Genomic DNA, 17,914 nt, shown 5'->3' with positions numbered 1-17,914 from the left:
AAACAGCCCCCGGGGCCGACACCTATCTTTTGAAGGTGCGCCCGAGGACAGAGCACCAGGACTCAGTCTGGATCCTTACCCTCCCTTTGTAAACCGGCTATCTCACATCTACCGTGCTTGGTCCCAGATCACAACAGATCGCTGGGTTCTGAGCATGATTGGGTGGGATATTCTATCCAGTTCTGTTCTCACCCACCTTCCCCATCGCTCTTCAGGGACCCTTCTCACGAGCAATTCCTTCTCCAGGAAGTGCAATCGCTCCTCGCTCTGAGGGGCAATAGAGGAGGTTCCTCAGGAGTTGAGGGGCAAGGGATTTTACTCCCGATATTTCCTTATCCCCAAGGCCAAGGGTGGACTGTGACCTATTCTGGATCTGTGAGACCTCAATGCATTCATCAATAAAGCCAGGTTTCGCCTGGTCTCCCTAGCCTCTATCATTCCTTCCCTGGATCTGGGGGACTGGTACTCTGCCCTCGACATGCAGGACGCTTACTTCCATATCTCCGTTATCCTGCCCCACAGACGGTTTCTTCGCTTTGCGGCCAGTGCTACCAGTTCACGGTGCTCCTGTTTGGGCTCTCGACGGCCCCCAGGGTGTTCACAAAGTGCATGGCACTCGTGGCAGCCTTCCTCCGTACCTGGACGACTGACTCATCAAGGCCAAGACGCAAACACAAGCAGAGGGGCATGTGGCCCTGGCCCGCACCACGTTCCTCAGGCTGGACGTGCCAGCAGTTCTGCTCCTTTCTGAACCACAGCCCAGGCTCCATTGTGGACGCTTTTCACCTCACGTGGATGAGTCACATGCTCTATGCGTTCCCGCCCTTCCTTCTCATACAGAGTCCTCCTCAAGGTCCGCCAGGACAGGGCTTTGTTGACCCTCGTAGCACCGGCGTGGTCCCACCGGCACTGGCTCACCACGCTGTTAAGCCTATCGGTCGACAGACCAGTAACCCTTCCCTTATGCCCGGACCTCATCACAGCAAGCCCCAGCAGTCCAACCTGGAGTCCCTCTACCTCACGATGTGGAAAGGCCATGGTTGAACCTGTTGGAGCTCCAATGTTTGGACTCAGTGAGAGAGGTTCTCCTGGGAAGTAGGAAACCTTCCACTCGAGCCACATATCTGGCAAAGTGGAAGTGGTTTTCTGTGTGGTCCCTGCAGAAGGGTATCCCACTGCAGCAAGTGCCAATTCACCTCATTTTGGACTACTTACTGGACCTGAAGCAACAAGGGCTGGCAATATCATCTATAAAAGTCCACCTGGTCGCCATCTTGGCCTTCCATCCACGGGCGGCAGGTAGATCAGTCTTCAGAAACCCCATGGTGGGCCGATTCCTCAAGGGCTTGGACAAGCTTACTCCCACGTGTGGCAGCCCGTTCCCCAGTGGGACCTCAACCTGATCCTGTCCACACTCATGGACCCTCCATGTGAGCCCCTGGCCACTTGCCGTCTCTCCTACCTCTCTTGGAAGGTTGCCTTTCTGGTGGCTGTAACGTTGGCCAGAAGGGTCTCTGAGCTCAAAGTGCTTACGTCTGAACCCCCCTGAACTTTTACAAAGACAAGGTTCAGCTGCGTCCTCACCCTGCATTTCTACCCAAAGTGGTCTCTCGGTTTCATGTGAATCAGGACATCTTTTTACCGGTCGTCTTTCCTAAGCCTCATGTCACTGGCAGAGAGCAGATGCTCCATTCCTTGGAGATCAGGCATGCCCTAGCCTTCCACATTGAACGCACAAAGCCATTTCGTAAGTCACCACAGCTTTTTATTGCAATCACCGAAAGGATGAGAGGGCTTCCCATCTCATCCCAGCTCATTTCGTCGTGGATCACATCCTGCATTAGAACGTGCTACGCCCTGGCCAAGGTTCCACCTCCGCCGTTGACGGCACACTCCACAAGAGCTCTGGCTTCGTCCGCAGCTTTCCTCGCGCACGTCCCTGTTCAAGACGTATGCAAGGCGGCAACGTGGTCTTCCAGCCACCCCTTCACGTCGCACTACACCATCGCTCAACAAGCGAGGGACAACGCAGCATTCGGCAGGGCAGTCCTACAATCAGCAACCCGGTGAACTCCGACCTCTCCTCCAGAGAAACTGCTTGGGAGTCACCTATTGGAATGGAAATGAGCAAGCACTCGAACAAAAAACGGTTACCTGCCTCTCGTAACTGTTGTTCTTCGAGATGTGTTGTTCATGTCCATTCCAAATCCCACCCGCCTCCCCTCTGTCGGAGTCTTCCGGCAAGAAGGAACTGAGCAGGCGACAGGTCGGCAGTGTCCTATATACACCGCCATGAGGGCACCATTCCAGGGGCCTCCACAGCTGACCCAATGGGTACTGCTAGGGGAAAACGTCCAATGATCGTGCATGCGGCGTGCGCACACACCTACTAGAATGGACATGAGCAACACCTTTCGAAGAACAACAGTTACGAGAGGTAGGTAACCGGGTTTTGGTTTTTTTTAATTCCCGTTGACATTCTTGGGTTTAAAAAAAAAACAAAAAACCAAACAGTTTGGTTAAAAACATTTTTTTTTTAAGTTCAAACTGAAAATTGTTGCCAAAATGTGTTTCAGGGGGGTTGCGGAAAAAACAAAGTATTACACCAAAATGAAAATGTTTGTTTTGATTGAAAAGTCATTTTGCATCAAAAAAATGTTTCATGGGAAAAGTGACGTTCGGCTCTACTTACCATGTGTATCTGGAATACAAATAACTCCGTAAATACACATTAAATTGATAGATGACCATGTGAGAACATGAGATGCTTTTCCATTTTCCCTCTTCTAACCCAACTGCTTTTCCCACCTCCCCAGTGTTCCGCACTTTCCAAACTAAACGCCGAGGTAGCCTGCATTGCAGTTCACGATGAAAGTACCTATGTGGTTGGGACAGAGAAGGGGAGAATCTTTATGAACACAAGGAAAGAACTGCAAATGGATTTTCACAAGTTCTGCAGTAAGTACCCTCCTGGTGCGGGTTAGAATCTAAGTCCACACTTGGTAACGAAGAGCGCGTTTCACGTGATGCTGAGGTGAATGTAGAGTGCTAGTGGCAAACTCAAATGATGTGTTTTGGTTTCCTTGCTACTTCATTGTGCGACATTCATTTTCCATGTGGCAAGGCCACTGATGGATAGCTTGGGCCCCTTTTCTGTAGTCAGCAGAGGCAGACTCTGCTGTTGGTCACGGCTTGGCTTTCTCCATTGGTGGCTGTAGTGTAGGACTGTAAGCTCCCTGTGAGCTTGATTCTGTTTTACACAAGTGCTTCTTTGTGCCATGCTGGCCGTGTAAAGAGAACTTCAAGTGGATGCCGATAACGTTCACTCTCTCTTTGAGGCCCGTTTACACTGCCATAAAGGGCCCTTAGCGTAAAGGAGAATTAGGCCCAGGGTGTTCATTGGTTAGGGGCACTGGCAAAACACTTACCCTGCATGGCATGAGAAGAAACATTTGTTCTCTTCCCTTTCGATCCCCACCATGACCCCGTGCAAGTTGGCCTGCGGAGTGGTGAGGTCCCCGGGTGGAATGACGATGCAGGCGCTCTTGGGCATGCTGTCTTGGTCCCTATCCCAGAGGCTCAGCAAGACACTAGCATCGGCAAGGGGAAACCTGCGGGCAAACGGAGAACCAGGCGAAGAGAGTGGGAGATAAGTCTTACGCCATCCTCCTCTGTCTGTGTTATCTGTGCCAAGGCCCAGCATGTCCTTGTAAACCACCGTAGCAACTGAAGAGGTGACACGGACACTGGGAAAGCAGGTGACCCCTCCCAGTCCTGAGCCAGCAGACCCAGCCACAGCCATCTCTCCTTCCCGCCCCTGAGGTCACTAAAGACTCAATTCCTTCCACAGACCCCTCTTGCAAGGTGTAGGCAGCACTCCTGTTGTGTTGTGATTCAGCCCCTGTGGAACTTGTTTCAAGAGAGACATTCATAAGAGACATTTTCCTTTGTTAGTCTCTAAGGTGCCACAAGTACTCCTGTTCATTTTCCTTTCTCTTTCTTTGACACCATGGTCAAATAGAGCTAATCTTTGGGTCCAGAGGTTAAAGAAATGGCAGCCCACTCCAGGCCTGCTCAGTGTAAGGGTTATACACCGATGTCTCTCCCCAAGTGATTGAGGTCACCATAACACTGAGGCCTGGCTGAGATGGGTGGCCTGAGGTTTCCTGTAAGCCTCTTGCCTTGTCGCCCTATGTTTCAAGAGCTGCATTCACAGGGTGCAAGGCTCTTAGGGAAAGGCTCTGTCCTCAGGACCAGAAAAAGGTATCCTTCTCTGAATGCTGTAAGGTTTTGGGCTAGACTGTTAATTGCATGTATAGCCCTGGTTTTGGAAAGCCAGCACATGGGCAAAACAATTGGTGGCACTAGCCCATTTCAAGAATGACTAGGAATAGTTTGCAGTGAGACTGGCAACTTAAATTCTTAACTCTGCTAGTCTCAACAGAGATTCTGGTTTTATGGCTCATCACAACAATTTGTAACCTCCTAATCCTCCTCTGTCTTCTAGGTGTTAATTGACCACTTCATTTGAACTGGTTTCTTACAACATGTGTTAACCCCTTCTACGTAACATTCTGTCCCATGTTTTGTTTAGCTGTGATATTGTGGTTAGCTTTCCCAGACCTGAAGAATAGCTCTGCGATTCTAAGGGCTTGGCTATACTCGGGACTTCACAGTGCTGCCGCGGCTACTCTGAGGGGAGTAGCTTGCAGCGCTGCGAGCGAGCGTGCAGCGCTGTAGGCACTGAATACACTGGCACTTTACAGCGCTGTACTCCCTGCGCTCAGGGGGGTGTTTTTTCACACCCTTGAGCGCAGCAAGTTGCAGCGCTGTACAGCGCCAGTGTAGCCAAAGCCTACCACCAACAGAAGGTAGTCCACGACTCCAGTAAGAGAGATTCCCTCACTGTCCTGGTCTCTAAGAATAGTTTTGTTCTAAGCGACTTGAGTTAGGAGAATTTCTGGGCTAGGTGCCGTATTTATCACAAAACAATTCTGTGCTTTTCATTCAGACAAAGTAGGATTGAGGACATCCCCTGTGCTCGCACCAAAGCCGAGCTCACTGAATCAGAGAATTGTTCTCCTTTCCTTCTTTCTGCTCCATGCCAACACAAGTGAAGAGAAAACCTGGACATAAATGACAGCCCTAAGGATCTACCCAAATTGGACCAGAGAATTCAGCAAACCAAACCTCCCTATTTGCTATCACAAGTTGGAGGGGGGAAAATATTCAAAGATTTCACAGCTGATTCTCAGCAGCTGCTTTCTTAGAAACTTATAAGGCAAAGACATTTGCAGCTGGGAACCTTGAGAGCCACAGTATGGTGGCCACAATCTGCTGATGGTAACTTTGATCTGTCAGAGGCAGCCTTCAGGAGGTGTGTGCTACATGTTCCGGCGCATGAATGGACTCACTCCTGTGGAGACGCGAGAACAGAATTATGCTCTATCACTATTATCTTCTTCCTACCAGAATTTTCTTTGCCACTAGTCACATCCCATCAGTGTCAGATCAGTGGGTATGTCTTAAATCCGAGAGGAAAATTTCTCTTATCAGTCAATTTCTTTTTTCAGAGAATGCTAGTCCACTAATCCGGATCCACCCTCAGTTTCAGTTTTTGGGTGTTGGCCTCTCTAATCAGACTAAATTGGACATCATGTTTTTAGTTGTGTGCCTGGTTTATTACCTTAGAGTTTCACAGTTAATGTTATGATCAGTACTTTGGCTTTCAGAGGACTCTGGCAAACAGGAAGTGGGCAGGCCAGTAGCAAAGGGCAGCTCATGACTGACGGCTCTGTATGCCTCTGCACGCTGCAGGGAAGGGACCCAACCTATCCATGCCAGATCGGTGGATTTACAATCTCTTAGAAAATAAATTGACAGGAAAGAGACATTATCCCTTTCTCTTGCAATGCCAGAGAGAAGATGAAATTGCAATGCCCTGCCAGGCAGTGTCGGTAAAGGAGCAAGGTCAATGCTTTCCTTTCTCAAGCCAGTGGAGTGCAAGCATATTGCAGAGGCAGTGCAGTTTATTGCAGGGGACAGTTTGCCAGCTGATCAACTCCCCACACCCTGCCCTCTTTCTCGTGCCATTTCCTGCAGGGGCCTTTTTTCAAAACGTGGCTGCTCTCCTGCTCTGTCCTCAGTGGTTTGAGCATTAGCCTGCTAAACCCAGGGTTGTGAGTTCAATCCTTGAGGGGGCCATTTAGGGATCTGGGGCAAAAATCTGTCTGGGGATTGGTCCTGCTTTGAGCAGGGGGTTGGACTAGATGACCTCCTGAGGTCCCTTCCAACCCTGATATTCTATGATTCTTTACCTATAGGTGAAATGCTGCCGCAGGTGATGCAAAGGGCAAGGATTGTGGAGGGAAGGCAATTTAAAAGAATGTATTGGTGGCCAGCATCTGCTGCTAGGACGAAAGGCCTATGAACAGGAAACCTAAATCTCCTGTCTCTGAGCCCAGGATCACCGTGGCCAAGGATGTCTGTGGTGCACAAGCTAGTGCTTTGCTCTCACTTTCTCATCTCCGTGCAAAAACAAGGGAAATGCCTGGCGGGAAGAGTTCAATTTGTTTGTATCTCCTAGGGTGGCCTTACAGGGAACATAATTGTAAGAGAACAGGCCGCTGTTCTGTATGACGTACACCTTGTTCGTCAGTGAGGCAAGCCTTCCGGTCACTACTAGGGTGGTGTGAGGGCGCTCGTTAGAGAGTCAGTCACTCTTCCTCTCCCAGAGCTGCGAGAAGATCCCACCACCCATGCTGAATGTTCCAACCCAAGACTGAGACCAGCCATTACCTCCTGGCTTTTGGTGGCTCAAGGCACAACCCCATCCTGTTGCCCATCTCCCATGATGCTGCTAGTCTCAGTTGTGCTACTTCTGATGCACCCAAAGCCTGATGTTGCCGTGTCCTGCCCTGACGTGATGCTCTGTTCCCAGTGCTCCTTGTGCAATCTTGAGTGGTGAGGCAAAGAAGGGACTTGAAACATGAGGAAATCTGTTCCTACCATCAGCACCCAGCCGCTAAACTCAAACCATTTGTCCCTCTGCTGCTGGATTTTTGAAGTAGGACATATCCTGCCTGGGTCTGGAATGAGCGTCTGTGCCGCATCACGACTAATGATGGGTCCAGAGGGAGATAGGAAGTCAGACACAAATGGAGAGCAGATTTTTTTTGCACGTGCTGGCTGCACTAAATACTAAAGTCTCGTGTAATAGAAATTAGGTGGCAAAAATAAACTGTGTGTGTGTGTGTGCGCGCGCACGCGTGTGCCTGATGTTGATGGAAACCGTATTTGTGCTTAATCCGTTGGAGAAATTGCTCAAGAACAGTTCATGCTCGTGAAAATATTAGCCTCATAAAGCTGCCAGGGTCAGCGTCTGCTTGAATTATTCCCTGCATCTCTGCTGGCTGTACCAGCAAAGCATGCCTGGGGTCTAATCTAACTTACGCACTTGGCTTTGTGGAAGATTTCTCCCTTCCTCTACTGGTATTCTCTCTTTCTGGGGTGGGAAGGCTGAGATCTGTTTCACTCTGGTTTATTGTAATCTGAGAAATCCACCGTATGATAACTATCAGTCTCAAGCTTTTTAATTTGGCAAGTGAGCCTTCACCTGGCCTGAGGCATGTGGAAAGAGTTGCAGGTCTACATCCCATTCACACCACGTATGTGGACCGATTCAGAGGTGAAGCGTAATGTAGAAGGTATAAAAAATAGGATGATCTGGAGTAGGAAGCTAAATGTTCTATATTAAAAGACCAAATGGGTCATTCTGTGGTTCCCATTGCTTGAAGGCTTCCAGTGAATCTGTCTATCAATCATAAATAATAAACTACTGTTGTATTAGGTCAAACTGAAATCTACCTTATAGAGGCAGCCCAAGGCACCTGAAGTTTAATCTAAGCTCTTTCTCCCGTCCGTTAAATTTCCTGTGTTGTAAAAATGGAACCATAACAACTGGTACGAAATACAAAGTTTTGATGATGGGGTTCTGGCTGCACGGCAGATGCTTGAGATGGGGTGAAATCTGATAACTGCTTTGAATTTTAAAGGGCCAAGACTCTTCTCCACTAGAGAAAGCTCTTCCAGCTGGCATGCATTGTAAAGCATCCATGAAATGCCTCTGATTTATAGTCTAGTTGCCCCATTAGAAAGGATCTAAAATAATCTAAAGCAGACATCACTGAAAGATATAAGAAGCCTCTTCTCTACTGAGCAGGGTTTCTGAGCACACAGACCTCACTTGAGCACGCTCATTTAGCACGGCCTTTCCTGAAATACTAAGGGGAATTGGCAATTATAAAGATGAATGTCAATAAAAGAGAATTGATGCCTAGTCGGGAGGGGAGAGCCTTAGAAGGGTTTTTAAATGACTGCTTAGCAGAAAGAACCGAAAACTTTTCAAGTGAGCATCTCCCCCCACATCCTTCCCCGCCCTAATGAAACTGTCTAGAACGTATTGTAAACAAAAGGTGTTTCTTGTGTCTTGAGGAGAGCTGCAGGCTGCCCACCCCTTCCATCATTGCAGGGTGTGATGCCCAGGGGCACTGGCAGATTTTCTTCCTTATTTCCCATTCTCTCTGCCCTTCAAGAGTCTTGGCTGTTCTCTCTCCTGCTGAATGCAGGCTAAGGTTGTTCATTCCTCAGTGTATGTAAATGGAGTGGTAAATGTTGCTGTGGCTATCCGAGGTGGCCAGCACTTGCTAGTGGGTGCTCACACCACCCAGTATGGGGCCCATTGTTTGCCGTGGTATTGGACAGTTGGAGTTGCCCTTCCCACTCACACCCCGCCAGCATCACTTTACTTTAAAGTGCAGAGCAGTTAATGAAAGGCAAATTCCCGTTGAAAAATCAGACACATGCTTCAGAGACCAAAGGAGTTTGTGAGACATGTTGCTGGAAGAAAGAGAAACAAGCAAGGGGCCAGTTCTCCTCTCGTGTACAGCAGTAGAAGCAGGGAATAATCAGTGGAACTACATGCTGGTGAGATCAGAATCCATCCCATGGATGAGGCCCTCCCCACTGGGGACTCAGACATGGCCTTTTGCTCTGGGCTTAGCACATGGACGGGGCACTCACTAGCAGGAGGAAGACTTTAAAGGACCTTGCTTTGTTCAATATCTGCTTCTTTGGCCTGATGATAACTCTGGCCTGAACCTTCTAGAGCAGAGCTGATGGACTTCAGAGAAGCTGCCTCTATCCGCCTCCCCCACATCCTGGTTGGAAGGAGAGCTATTGTGATGCGGGATCTTGAGTGTGAAGGTAAAGTTCTGGGGCTCAGAGAGGCCCCTCCCCCACCTATTTTCATGTAGCTCTACTAACCAAGTCTTAGTTTTATGCAGGCCTTGCACCTGCATTATTGAAGTCAAGGGGAGTCTTTCCGCTGACTTCACTGGGAGCACAAGCCAGGCTGTATTACCACATTCCCCTGATTAGGGGCTTCTTGGGTCACTGCTGAAAACAGGCCGAACTCCACTGCGGTCAAAAGAGAAACATGCTGATTTACACCAGCTGAGGATTGGGCCCCAGGTCTTCTGCTTGGCCTGGGATGAGATGGCTGGTTGTGCAAGCTGAATTTCTGGAGCAGTTTTGAGCTGATTGAGATGAGGACTGCAGGGGGAAAAAAACCAGTGCTTTTGTGGGTGGGGGCATTGTCCGTTCAGTCTGTACGGTGAGTGTGTGCCTCCTGGATTTGTACGGCCGCATTTCTGTCTGACGGCTTTCTCGTGTCAGAAATTCCTCTGGCAGCTAAAAACTGCAGCAGGTGTATTGGGAACAGCAGATAAGACTCTGAAATCTCCTGATCGGTCTGTTCCAAATCCTGGTGTGGAATGTGGAAGCCCAGCATGCATTCTGTGCTCGCTTTTGATGGTGCAGCTGTTAACCCTGGGACTTCAACACCATTTGAAGTCACTGGCGCCAGCCTAAAAGAAGAGAAGGGTATAGAAGGAGAGAACCTTTACTTCGGTTTGTGATGAGCAGCTGGGGCATTTCTTAGCAGTTAAGCAGGTGCAGTATTTGCCAGCAAAGAAAGGGCAGCCCATGCCTCAGAGGAAAAAACCACTCGGGTTGCTGCAGAATCCTCACTGAGCTCAGGAAGGCGGAAGAGACCCAGACAGACGGTGCAAATAAAACTGGCTGGCGCTGACCCGAGGAGCTGGTTGTCCCATGCGCATCACTGAGGTACTTTGTTGGATTACTTTGGAATTGTGCTAGGCTTCTACGGAGTGTTTTGAGGCTTGGCACAGCTTGATCGGAGAGATAGCCGACAACTTGAGAGAGCTGTAAAATGCAGCTGGAAACATTAAAGTCTGTTCTAAGTTAACTTCATGAAAAGCTTCTTTTTTTGAAACAATAAAGGCTTGAACATCAAATACTGAGGAAGACATGAAAAGGTCCTGCTGTCTGCTGGCTTTCTCCCCACATATAGCTTCACATTCTCTTCTCCCCACTTCCTATTATTCTAGTATCTTCTAAGAAGATGGAAAATTACATTTCTTTTCCTACTGGCTTCATCCTTTTTCCACTTGACAAGTATTGAGTCCTTCTAGGGTGTGCGGATGTGTATGCTCGCACCCCTGGTGTTTTTAGGGGAGCAGAGACACTTCTTGTGTCACCTCTCTTTGTGCGTCCGTCTCCTGGGTGACCGCACTGGAGAAGGTATTGTATCATTAGTACTATTTATTATTTATAGTATGGTAGTGCATACGGGCCCCATTGAGATCATGGCCCCATTGTGCCAGGTGTGTACACACATAGTAAGAGATGGTCCCGACCCCGAAGAGCTTGCCTAAGACAAAACATAAGGAAAGGGTGAGAGAAAGGAGGTGTGGAACTGAGGGATGGACAAATAAAGTGACTTGCCCAGGCTCACACAGGAATGAACCCAGGTGTCTCGAGTCCTAGGACTTGTCTTCATGACCACGTAGTTAGTGGCAAGCTGTGGCGTAAATCTACCCCATGCTAGCCCGATGTGCGCTAAATGCCCATGTGGACCCTGTTGCTGTGAAACAAGAGTAGATCCGAGTACACTAGAGAACTGGGCGATAGAGTCCACGTAGACAGGTAGGGTAGATTTATACCCCGGCTTGCCACAGACTAAATGTTTGTGTGGACAAGCCCCTTGTCTAATAACATGAACATCCTTCCGCTCCATGGAACAGTTCTGGTTTGGCTGAGGAATGGATTAAGTGAGTGTAAAGTTTTTTTTTTCCCTCCAGTATCTCTTATTTCCGATCCTGTGTCTGCAGGAATGTGCTCATCTCTCAGGCTTATGTTACACTAACGCCTGCTGCAGAGCCAAATGGTGCTCAGGTGTGTGTGAACCTCCCATTTGTTTTGGTGCACTAAACAAAATGGCGTCCACCTCTTATAATCATTTGTTATAGTCTCGTTGCCAGAGTGACACCTTAATTAGTTTGGATTTATTTAGATTCAAATCAGTAAGATCCCCAAACCCACCACTCCAGGCACCCGGCCACTTTGGCTAGAATCACAGTCCACAGCCAGTAGCACAACGCTCCTTGCACCAGCTCGTGTAATGGAAAATAGGTGGTGTTCCGAGAGTCCGATGTCCGCTCTGACCTTGGTTACTGAAATGAGGGGGTGGTGAGTGGCTTTATCCGCACTAGCAATCTCCCCCTGTACTGTTCCCACCAGGCCTCCTGGTGATGGGCAATGGGGTGAGCACTAGCACACTCAGTACTCCAGTGTTCAGTGGCCTTTTTCTCCCTGTGTTGTCCCGACCTGCCTGCGCCCGGTCTCCGTTGCTGCGTCCTCTCTTGTTGCCATCATTGGAGCTGCACTGGGATAATTAATTAGCAGGAGATTTCCCAAAAATGCAGACACTGCTGAAGTGTCTCAGTGATGCTCCCCCCTCCCCCCAATCCTTCCCAGGGTGTTACAAGGATTATTTAATGTGTCCAAAGTGCTTTGAAATCCTCAAATGAAGAGGTGTCGTATCAGGCCTTGTCTGCACGTGGAAGTTACGCCGGCTCCACTTAAATGGGTTTAAAAACCAATTTAGTTAAATCGGCGCAAGCCTGGTGTGGACAGATTTATATTGGGTTGGTACGTCCCTCTACCTGTACTGATGCTAGAAAAGCCTGTGTAATTCAGGCTTAAATGGATCGGCGAGCGGTTCTGGACCAATTTAACTGTGTCCATTTAGAATCGCACCTTTCGTTAAACCAGTGCAACTTTTGCGTGCCAGAGCGTAAATGTATTATTATTGTTAATGATCCCAAGGAAAGCAGAACCTCCGATGCTGAGAAGAGTCCTACACTCTGTTATAGTGATGTTCCATGTGTTTACATGGGTCTGCTCTCTCTGCCTGCCCCATGCTCCCAGACTGTCTGTGCTTTGTCACTTGCGTTGCCTTCCACGTGTTCCTGAGCATCTGGGACTCTTGGATTGGAAGCAGCCCGCTATAACTTGAGCTTCATTCATCAACATACATTCTGGTTATTGCCCTGCTGTATTATCTGGCTGGTGTTTAACCACAGCTGGGTTTAAAAAGCAATAGCTCAGTTTCCTATTTGCATAGAGGATTGTTTCAGACAAAAGCAGAAGGGATCCATCAGTTCCTCCTTAAGCAATCGAACAGCATCCGGGCAGATCACTGGCAGGAGTCTGCAGAGTATGATGAAAGAATTAGTCCTTTGCCACCGAAAATCCCTTGTGAATAGGTTTAGAACGACTGGCAATAATGTACTCGTGGTGGTTAATTTTCTGTGCATTGAGAGATGCAAGGAAATTGTTGCTGTAGATACGCTTTAGCTGAGGTTTAATGGGGGAAATGAGCAGGGAATCGCTGGTATTACAGAGCTGCGCAACGCTGAGAAGTAAGAACGCTTTCAGGCAAGGGGGATTTGCTTTTCAGAAAAACTGAGGGCTAAGCAGATTGAACCCAGTGAAAAGAAGGACACTGGCCAATTAATCACAATAGTTTCAATGAAGCTGTGTGTGTGAAATCAGGAGAAGGGGCTGGCATATCCGGGATTGGGGCTGGGCGGGTGAGTTCTGGCCCTTTCATAGTTGGAGGGGGAGAACACTGAAGTTCTGAACCTTGCTCTGTCCTACGGTGGTGGCTGGACTCTAGGCAGAAGGCCTGAAAAGAGTGTAGTGGGGGAGGACGTGGGATAGGGAATGGATGTAGCAGGGGCGTGGGAGCTGTTTAATATTTGTGCAGTGTAAGGTATTGTTTAAGTCAATGGCACTGAGAGGCTCTCTGTCTTCTTTGTATTGGAGTTTCTTTGCCTGGCTTCCTATGCTCTTGTAACTCCTCCATGGCTTTTTGGAATTTGCAGGTTTTTCTGTCACTTACAAAAACCAAAACCAATCCATTGGGAGAGAAAATCATTTAAACAAACCTTAATGCAATAAATGAAGGAGGCTGCCTGGTCTCTGTGATGTAGAAAGTGACATTGCAGGTGCCTTCGTGCAGTCCTGATTCAAAGTGCCATGCTATTGACTGATGCTGCGGCTTTGGTGGTTTGCAAGGCCTTGTCTACACTCTGACAACTAGGGTCTCTAATTGTCCATTGGTGGATGGGCTAGTGTAGATAGGACTTAGGTGACCTTACCACTGTGTCCTCTAGACCTGCTCTGAGCAAGGTTATCGAAAGCCTGCGTCCTGCTGTGACACTTTCATGGAGCTCCCAGGAGTGCGGGTCACCTTGTTAAACCCCTCCTTCAGCGAGAGAGAGAGGTGCTGGTACTAAACTGGGGGATGGCTCCCGGTCTCCCCAGTCTGCTAGCTACCCCGACAAACTTCTCAGAACTCTGGCAGCCTTTACTGTGCCTTGCAGGTAACACTTGGTGCACCCCAGTTCCAGAGCCCCCTGGAAGAGCGGTACCTTGCGGTATCCAGTCCCTGGATACACATTAATTACCAAGTCTGCTGCCTCCAAAGAGACACTGTACTCACCAGCTTTCTTGCTTCTACTAAGAATTCACACTTTGTGATAAAACAAAGAGAAGTTTGGGGGTTGGACTAGATGACCTCTTGAGGTCCCTTCCAACCCTGATATTCTATGCTTCTATGATTCTAAGTTTATTTACAAAGATAGAGGTTCAAGTGACACTGAGTACGAGTAAAAACAACGAGGAGTCCTTGTGGCACCTTAGAGCTGAACAAATTTATTTGGACATAATCTTTCGTGGGCTGTAAGGGTCTAGTCAACGAAAGGTTATGCCCAAATAAATTTGTTCGTCTCTAAGGTGCCACAAGGACTCCTCGTTGCTTTTGCTGATACAGACTAACACGGCTACCACTCTGAAACCCGAGTAAGAGTAGTAGAAACAGGTATGATTACAACTAAAGCAAAAGTTATAACATGCTTCTAAGAGACTAAACGTCGCTTTAGCAGGCTGCAATCTTTGTCTGTTACATCTCTCACCTAAAGCGACCTCTCAGCATCTCCAGTCCCCTGGGCCAGGATCCAAAATGCACTGTCTGTTTTGTTCCCTCCATCACGGACCACCAAGGGTTCCCTTTCCTCTTCCTTATAGTCCAGTCAATCTTCGAAATGTAGCCCCTTGCCGTGTACCCCTAGACAAAGTTCTTTTCTCCTGCTCTATGTTCTTTGGGGTGCTGATGCCAGATCGTCTTTCTCATTCTCCTTTTAACTTGCTTTTCCTTTTGAGTTAATATGTGAATGAAACTTGCTTTGTGTTGAGTTACACGTCTGATTTACATTGGAGAACGCAGCAGACGGGTAAATCGACATTCCTTTGTCTGGGAAAAAATCTGTTTATTTGCCCTGCCTGGTTACATAGTTTAAGTGTATTTTTAGTAAGTACATATTTCGTGAATAACATGTGTATGCACATCCCGCAACGCTTATGGTGGCCAGTAGGGGATAAGCTTTTGACCCTCTACTTGACATTGTTTATGGATAAATACTGTGACAACAATGTGTTAGGTGTAGTGAGTTTGTCAGGGCCGATAGGAGTTGCTGTTACATGACAGTAAACCCTTTGTCACTGCGCATTGAGAGGCTCCACCATAGCATTTCCACCATAGCTACCACTAGCCAGCCAGCACTCATAGTGCAAAGGTGGGGAAAGTTCCCCAAAGCTGCTGAATGCGCAATTCTTGTTAATTTACAATGGGAACTGGGTGTCCAAATCCCCTAGGCAGATGGGAAAACCCCATCCTTCATGGGTAACTTATTGTCCCCGGATAGTTGTGCTCAGATAGGAGTAACATGGTGCACCTGCATTTTGCTGCCCTTCTGCTTAGGGATGGATTTGACTACTAATGCTGGGTTTAAGTGGTGTGTAGGGTATTGAGCAGCCCTTCTGGCCTGGGGACACTGTGGGGCTGAACATCCGGGGAGCTGAGCGGCTGCAGCCATCATTGATTTTTGCTGGAATTGCGGGCGCTCTGAGCTTTTGAAAACCAGGCCCTTGTGGTTTTAAAGCGGAGTCATTTGGGAGCTTGCTGCAGAATGCTTGACAACCAAAACTGCCAGTGACCTTGAATCCAGTGCACGTCATGGTCAAATTAGGGCGATGGGGGAACCACCATGACCAAAACCCTCCCCTTCCTCCAGGCACTTCCACTTTCTCCTTCTTTCTTTTTTCTTTTCCTGCAGGAGGTCAGCAGAGGAAGGAGCAGGATGCAGACTTCCAGAAGAAGGCAAAGGACTGTGGCCGGAGCATCCCGAGGGTCTCCCCGCATCAAGGATCAGACGTTTATCTACTCAGGAAGATGGTAGAGGAAGTGTTTGATGTGCTTTATAGTAAGAATCTTCACAATTCCATTTGGGTTGTTTTTGAAGGGACTGGTCTCACCAACGGCTGAAGGCCCGTTATCACCCTGACACGCTGAGAAACTGGGCCTGTATGTACTTGTGGCTACATCTTTCCACCCTGCTCTGATCTAGCCATTGCATCGTGATCCCTCGTGGCCTCGATTCAGCACAGCACTTAGCTCATGCTTCGCTTTAACTTTAAGCACATGCTTAAGTCCCTCCGTCCTTGTTTAGCAGATCACTAACTAATCCCTTTAGAAATCTGCCCCTGTAAGCACTTGCTTAAGTCCCATTGACTTAAGTGCTGCGGTGAGTAGGGATAGATTTAAACAGGTGCTTGGGTGCTTTACTGAAGCTCTCAGAGCCCAATCCTGCACCCCACTGAAGTCAGTGGCCCTTTTATCACTGGGTGAGTGCAGGATCAGGCCCTTAAGAGATTATGAAGGGAACTTTATAGCCTTGTAGACACGGAGCGTACATCATGTTGACTCCATTGAAATCAATGGGCCTAACTGTTAACGTTTTCTTCTGCAGAAAGGCCCTAGAAGAGACTATTCCACGGCTCGTTAGCTAAATGTGCCAATGAATAAATTAGTGTGTGTGTGTGTGTGTGGACGTCCTTAGAAATGCTGTCCCTGCAGCATTCTCAAACCAATGCTGTGCTCCCAGCAGATTTTTAAAATGTGGTCTTTATCCCTAATGTGGCTTTTAAGGTGGTTTTAGTGCCAAATTTGACTTTTGAAGGAAAAAGATGATTTTCCTAAGAGCCCTGCGACCTGAGCTCCGAGACGCAATCTAGTTTCATTCCAGCTCATACATCTTCCCCAGTAATAAAGATGCCGCAGTTAAAATGTAGCTGACCACAGTGTTGCTGATGTAACCCACCGATGACTGTGTGTGTGAGAGGTCTCTCGCTGAGCCTGATCCGCAGAGCATAGGAGTTGTTACAGCCCTAGCTAGGGAGCTGTAACAGGCTGTAGCTGTATAGGCATTTAGCTCTGGAGGTCTCGGGTTCAAATCCTAGTGTTGGTCAAGATGGTGGCAGTTGCACATGCACAAAACCAGACAGGCTTCCAGCTCACCTTTCTATAATCCGGGTTGGACCAACAGTAGTGAAAACACATTTGTGTTAGCAAAAGGAGAATGCACCCCAGGATCTTCCCGCAGAGTGAAATTTGCCCCTTGCCGAGAGCCAATGCAAGGGCTTACACCACTTTCGTCCCACTTAAATCCTCAGTCAGGTTGAAATATTGCCTAGACAGTGTGTTGGCCTTCTGCACAGTGGCAAATTAGACCCACTGAGAAATAGTTGTCTTCCTGGTGTGGTCTCAGGTTCGAAAGTTCTGGCCCCATAGGCAGCCACGGCCCAAGCAGGGTTAAATGGAAGTTGGTTTCTGCACAGGGGATTACAAATATTGCCCAAGTATATATTGGAAACTGGTCCCAAATCAGCTGAGAGTTTGCAGGGGAGTCCACTAAGTCTTGGAAGAACAACGATAATCCCTAATCCATTGACTCACTTTGTGTTACTTCACATGCCTTTGAATGCTTGTTTTATAAAGAAAATGCTTTGCTTGCCTGAAGATGAACAGGGGACTGAATCTCAGCCCTTAAGAGTGAAGGTCAGATTTGTTGTTGTGTTTATAACTTGGCATTTCGATGGTGGTTTTGCAGTCCGTTATCTAGAATCAAGTAATAACAAGACTGAACTATCTTAAACCAAACTTTGCACCCTCGATAATCTGTATGTTATTCCCTGATAACCAGAAACTTCTATGCTCAAACTCTGTTCACTATTTTTTTTAACATCATTTTAATAAAATTTTTAAATTTGTTACTGTGTAGCTCCCAGAGAGTGCTAAGTGCTTTGTAGCCAAGTAAAGAAACAAGTTACCTGGGTTCTGCCACTCGTCTGCTGGGGTGACCTTGGGCAGGTCATTTTATTGCTCTGTGCCCTATCATTAGAAGTCAAGGTTTTAGGAATCACTTAATGGATTTGGATACCACATCCCATTACAATGGGTGTTCAGATCCTCTCCACGGCTTTCAGATCGCAGCCCAAATGGACACTGTAGGGAAAGGCAAGTGAACGAGCAGTGAAAGTCAGCACTCGCCTTGTTAGATCCCTAGGTGAGAGAGGGGGAGGGGAAGAG

The 17,914-nt window shown here is 48.0% G+C and overlaps 1 protein-coding gene across 6 annotated transcripts in view; it reads left to right on the top strand.

The window, feature by feature from the left end:
* GTF2IRD1 (GTF2I repeat domain containing 1) overlaps window positions 1-17,914 on the top strand; it is a 170,939-nt gene that overhangs the window by 72,013 nt on the left and 81,012 nt on the right. For 5 of the 6 annotated variants that reach the window (XM_034752965.1, XM_034752961.1, XM_034752962.1 and 2 more), the window contains 2 exons: window positions 2,817-2,958; window positions 15,603-15,749. In XM_034752965.1, coding sequence (XP_034608856.1) covers window positions 2,817-2,958; window positions 15,603-15,749 — 289 coding nt within the window. The remainder of the gene's footprint in view (window positions 1-2,816; window positions 2,959-15,602; window positions 15,750-17,914) is intronic. The other variant, XM_034752966.1, reaches the window with a different exon arrangement.

The sequence above is a fragment of the Trachemys scripta genome, chromosome 18 (genome assembly GCF_013100865.1).
Source record: "Trachemys scripta elegans isolate TJP31775 chromosome 18, CAS_Tse_1.0, whole genome shotgun sequence".
NCBI classification, from domain to species: Eukaryota; Metazoa; Chordata; order Testudines; family Emydidae; genus Trachemys; species Trachemys scripta.
Note: the sequence above shows the minus strand (reverse complement) of the source record. Positions and strands in the feature narration are given on the sequence as shown.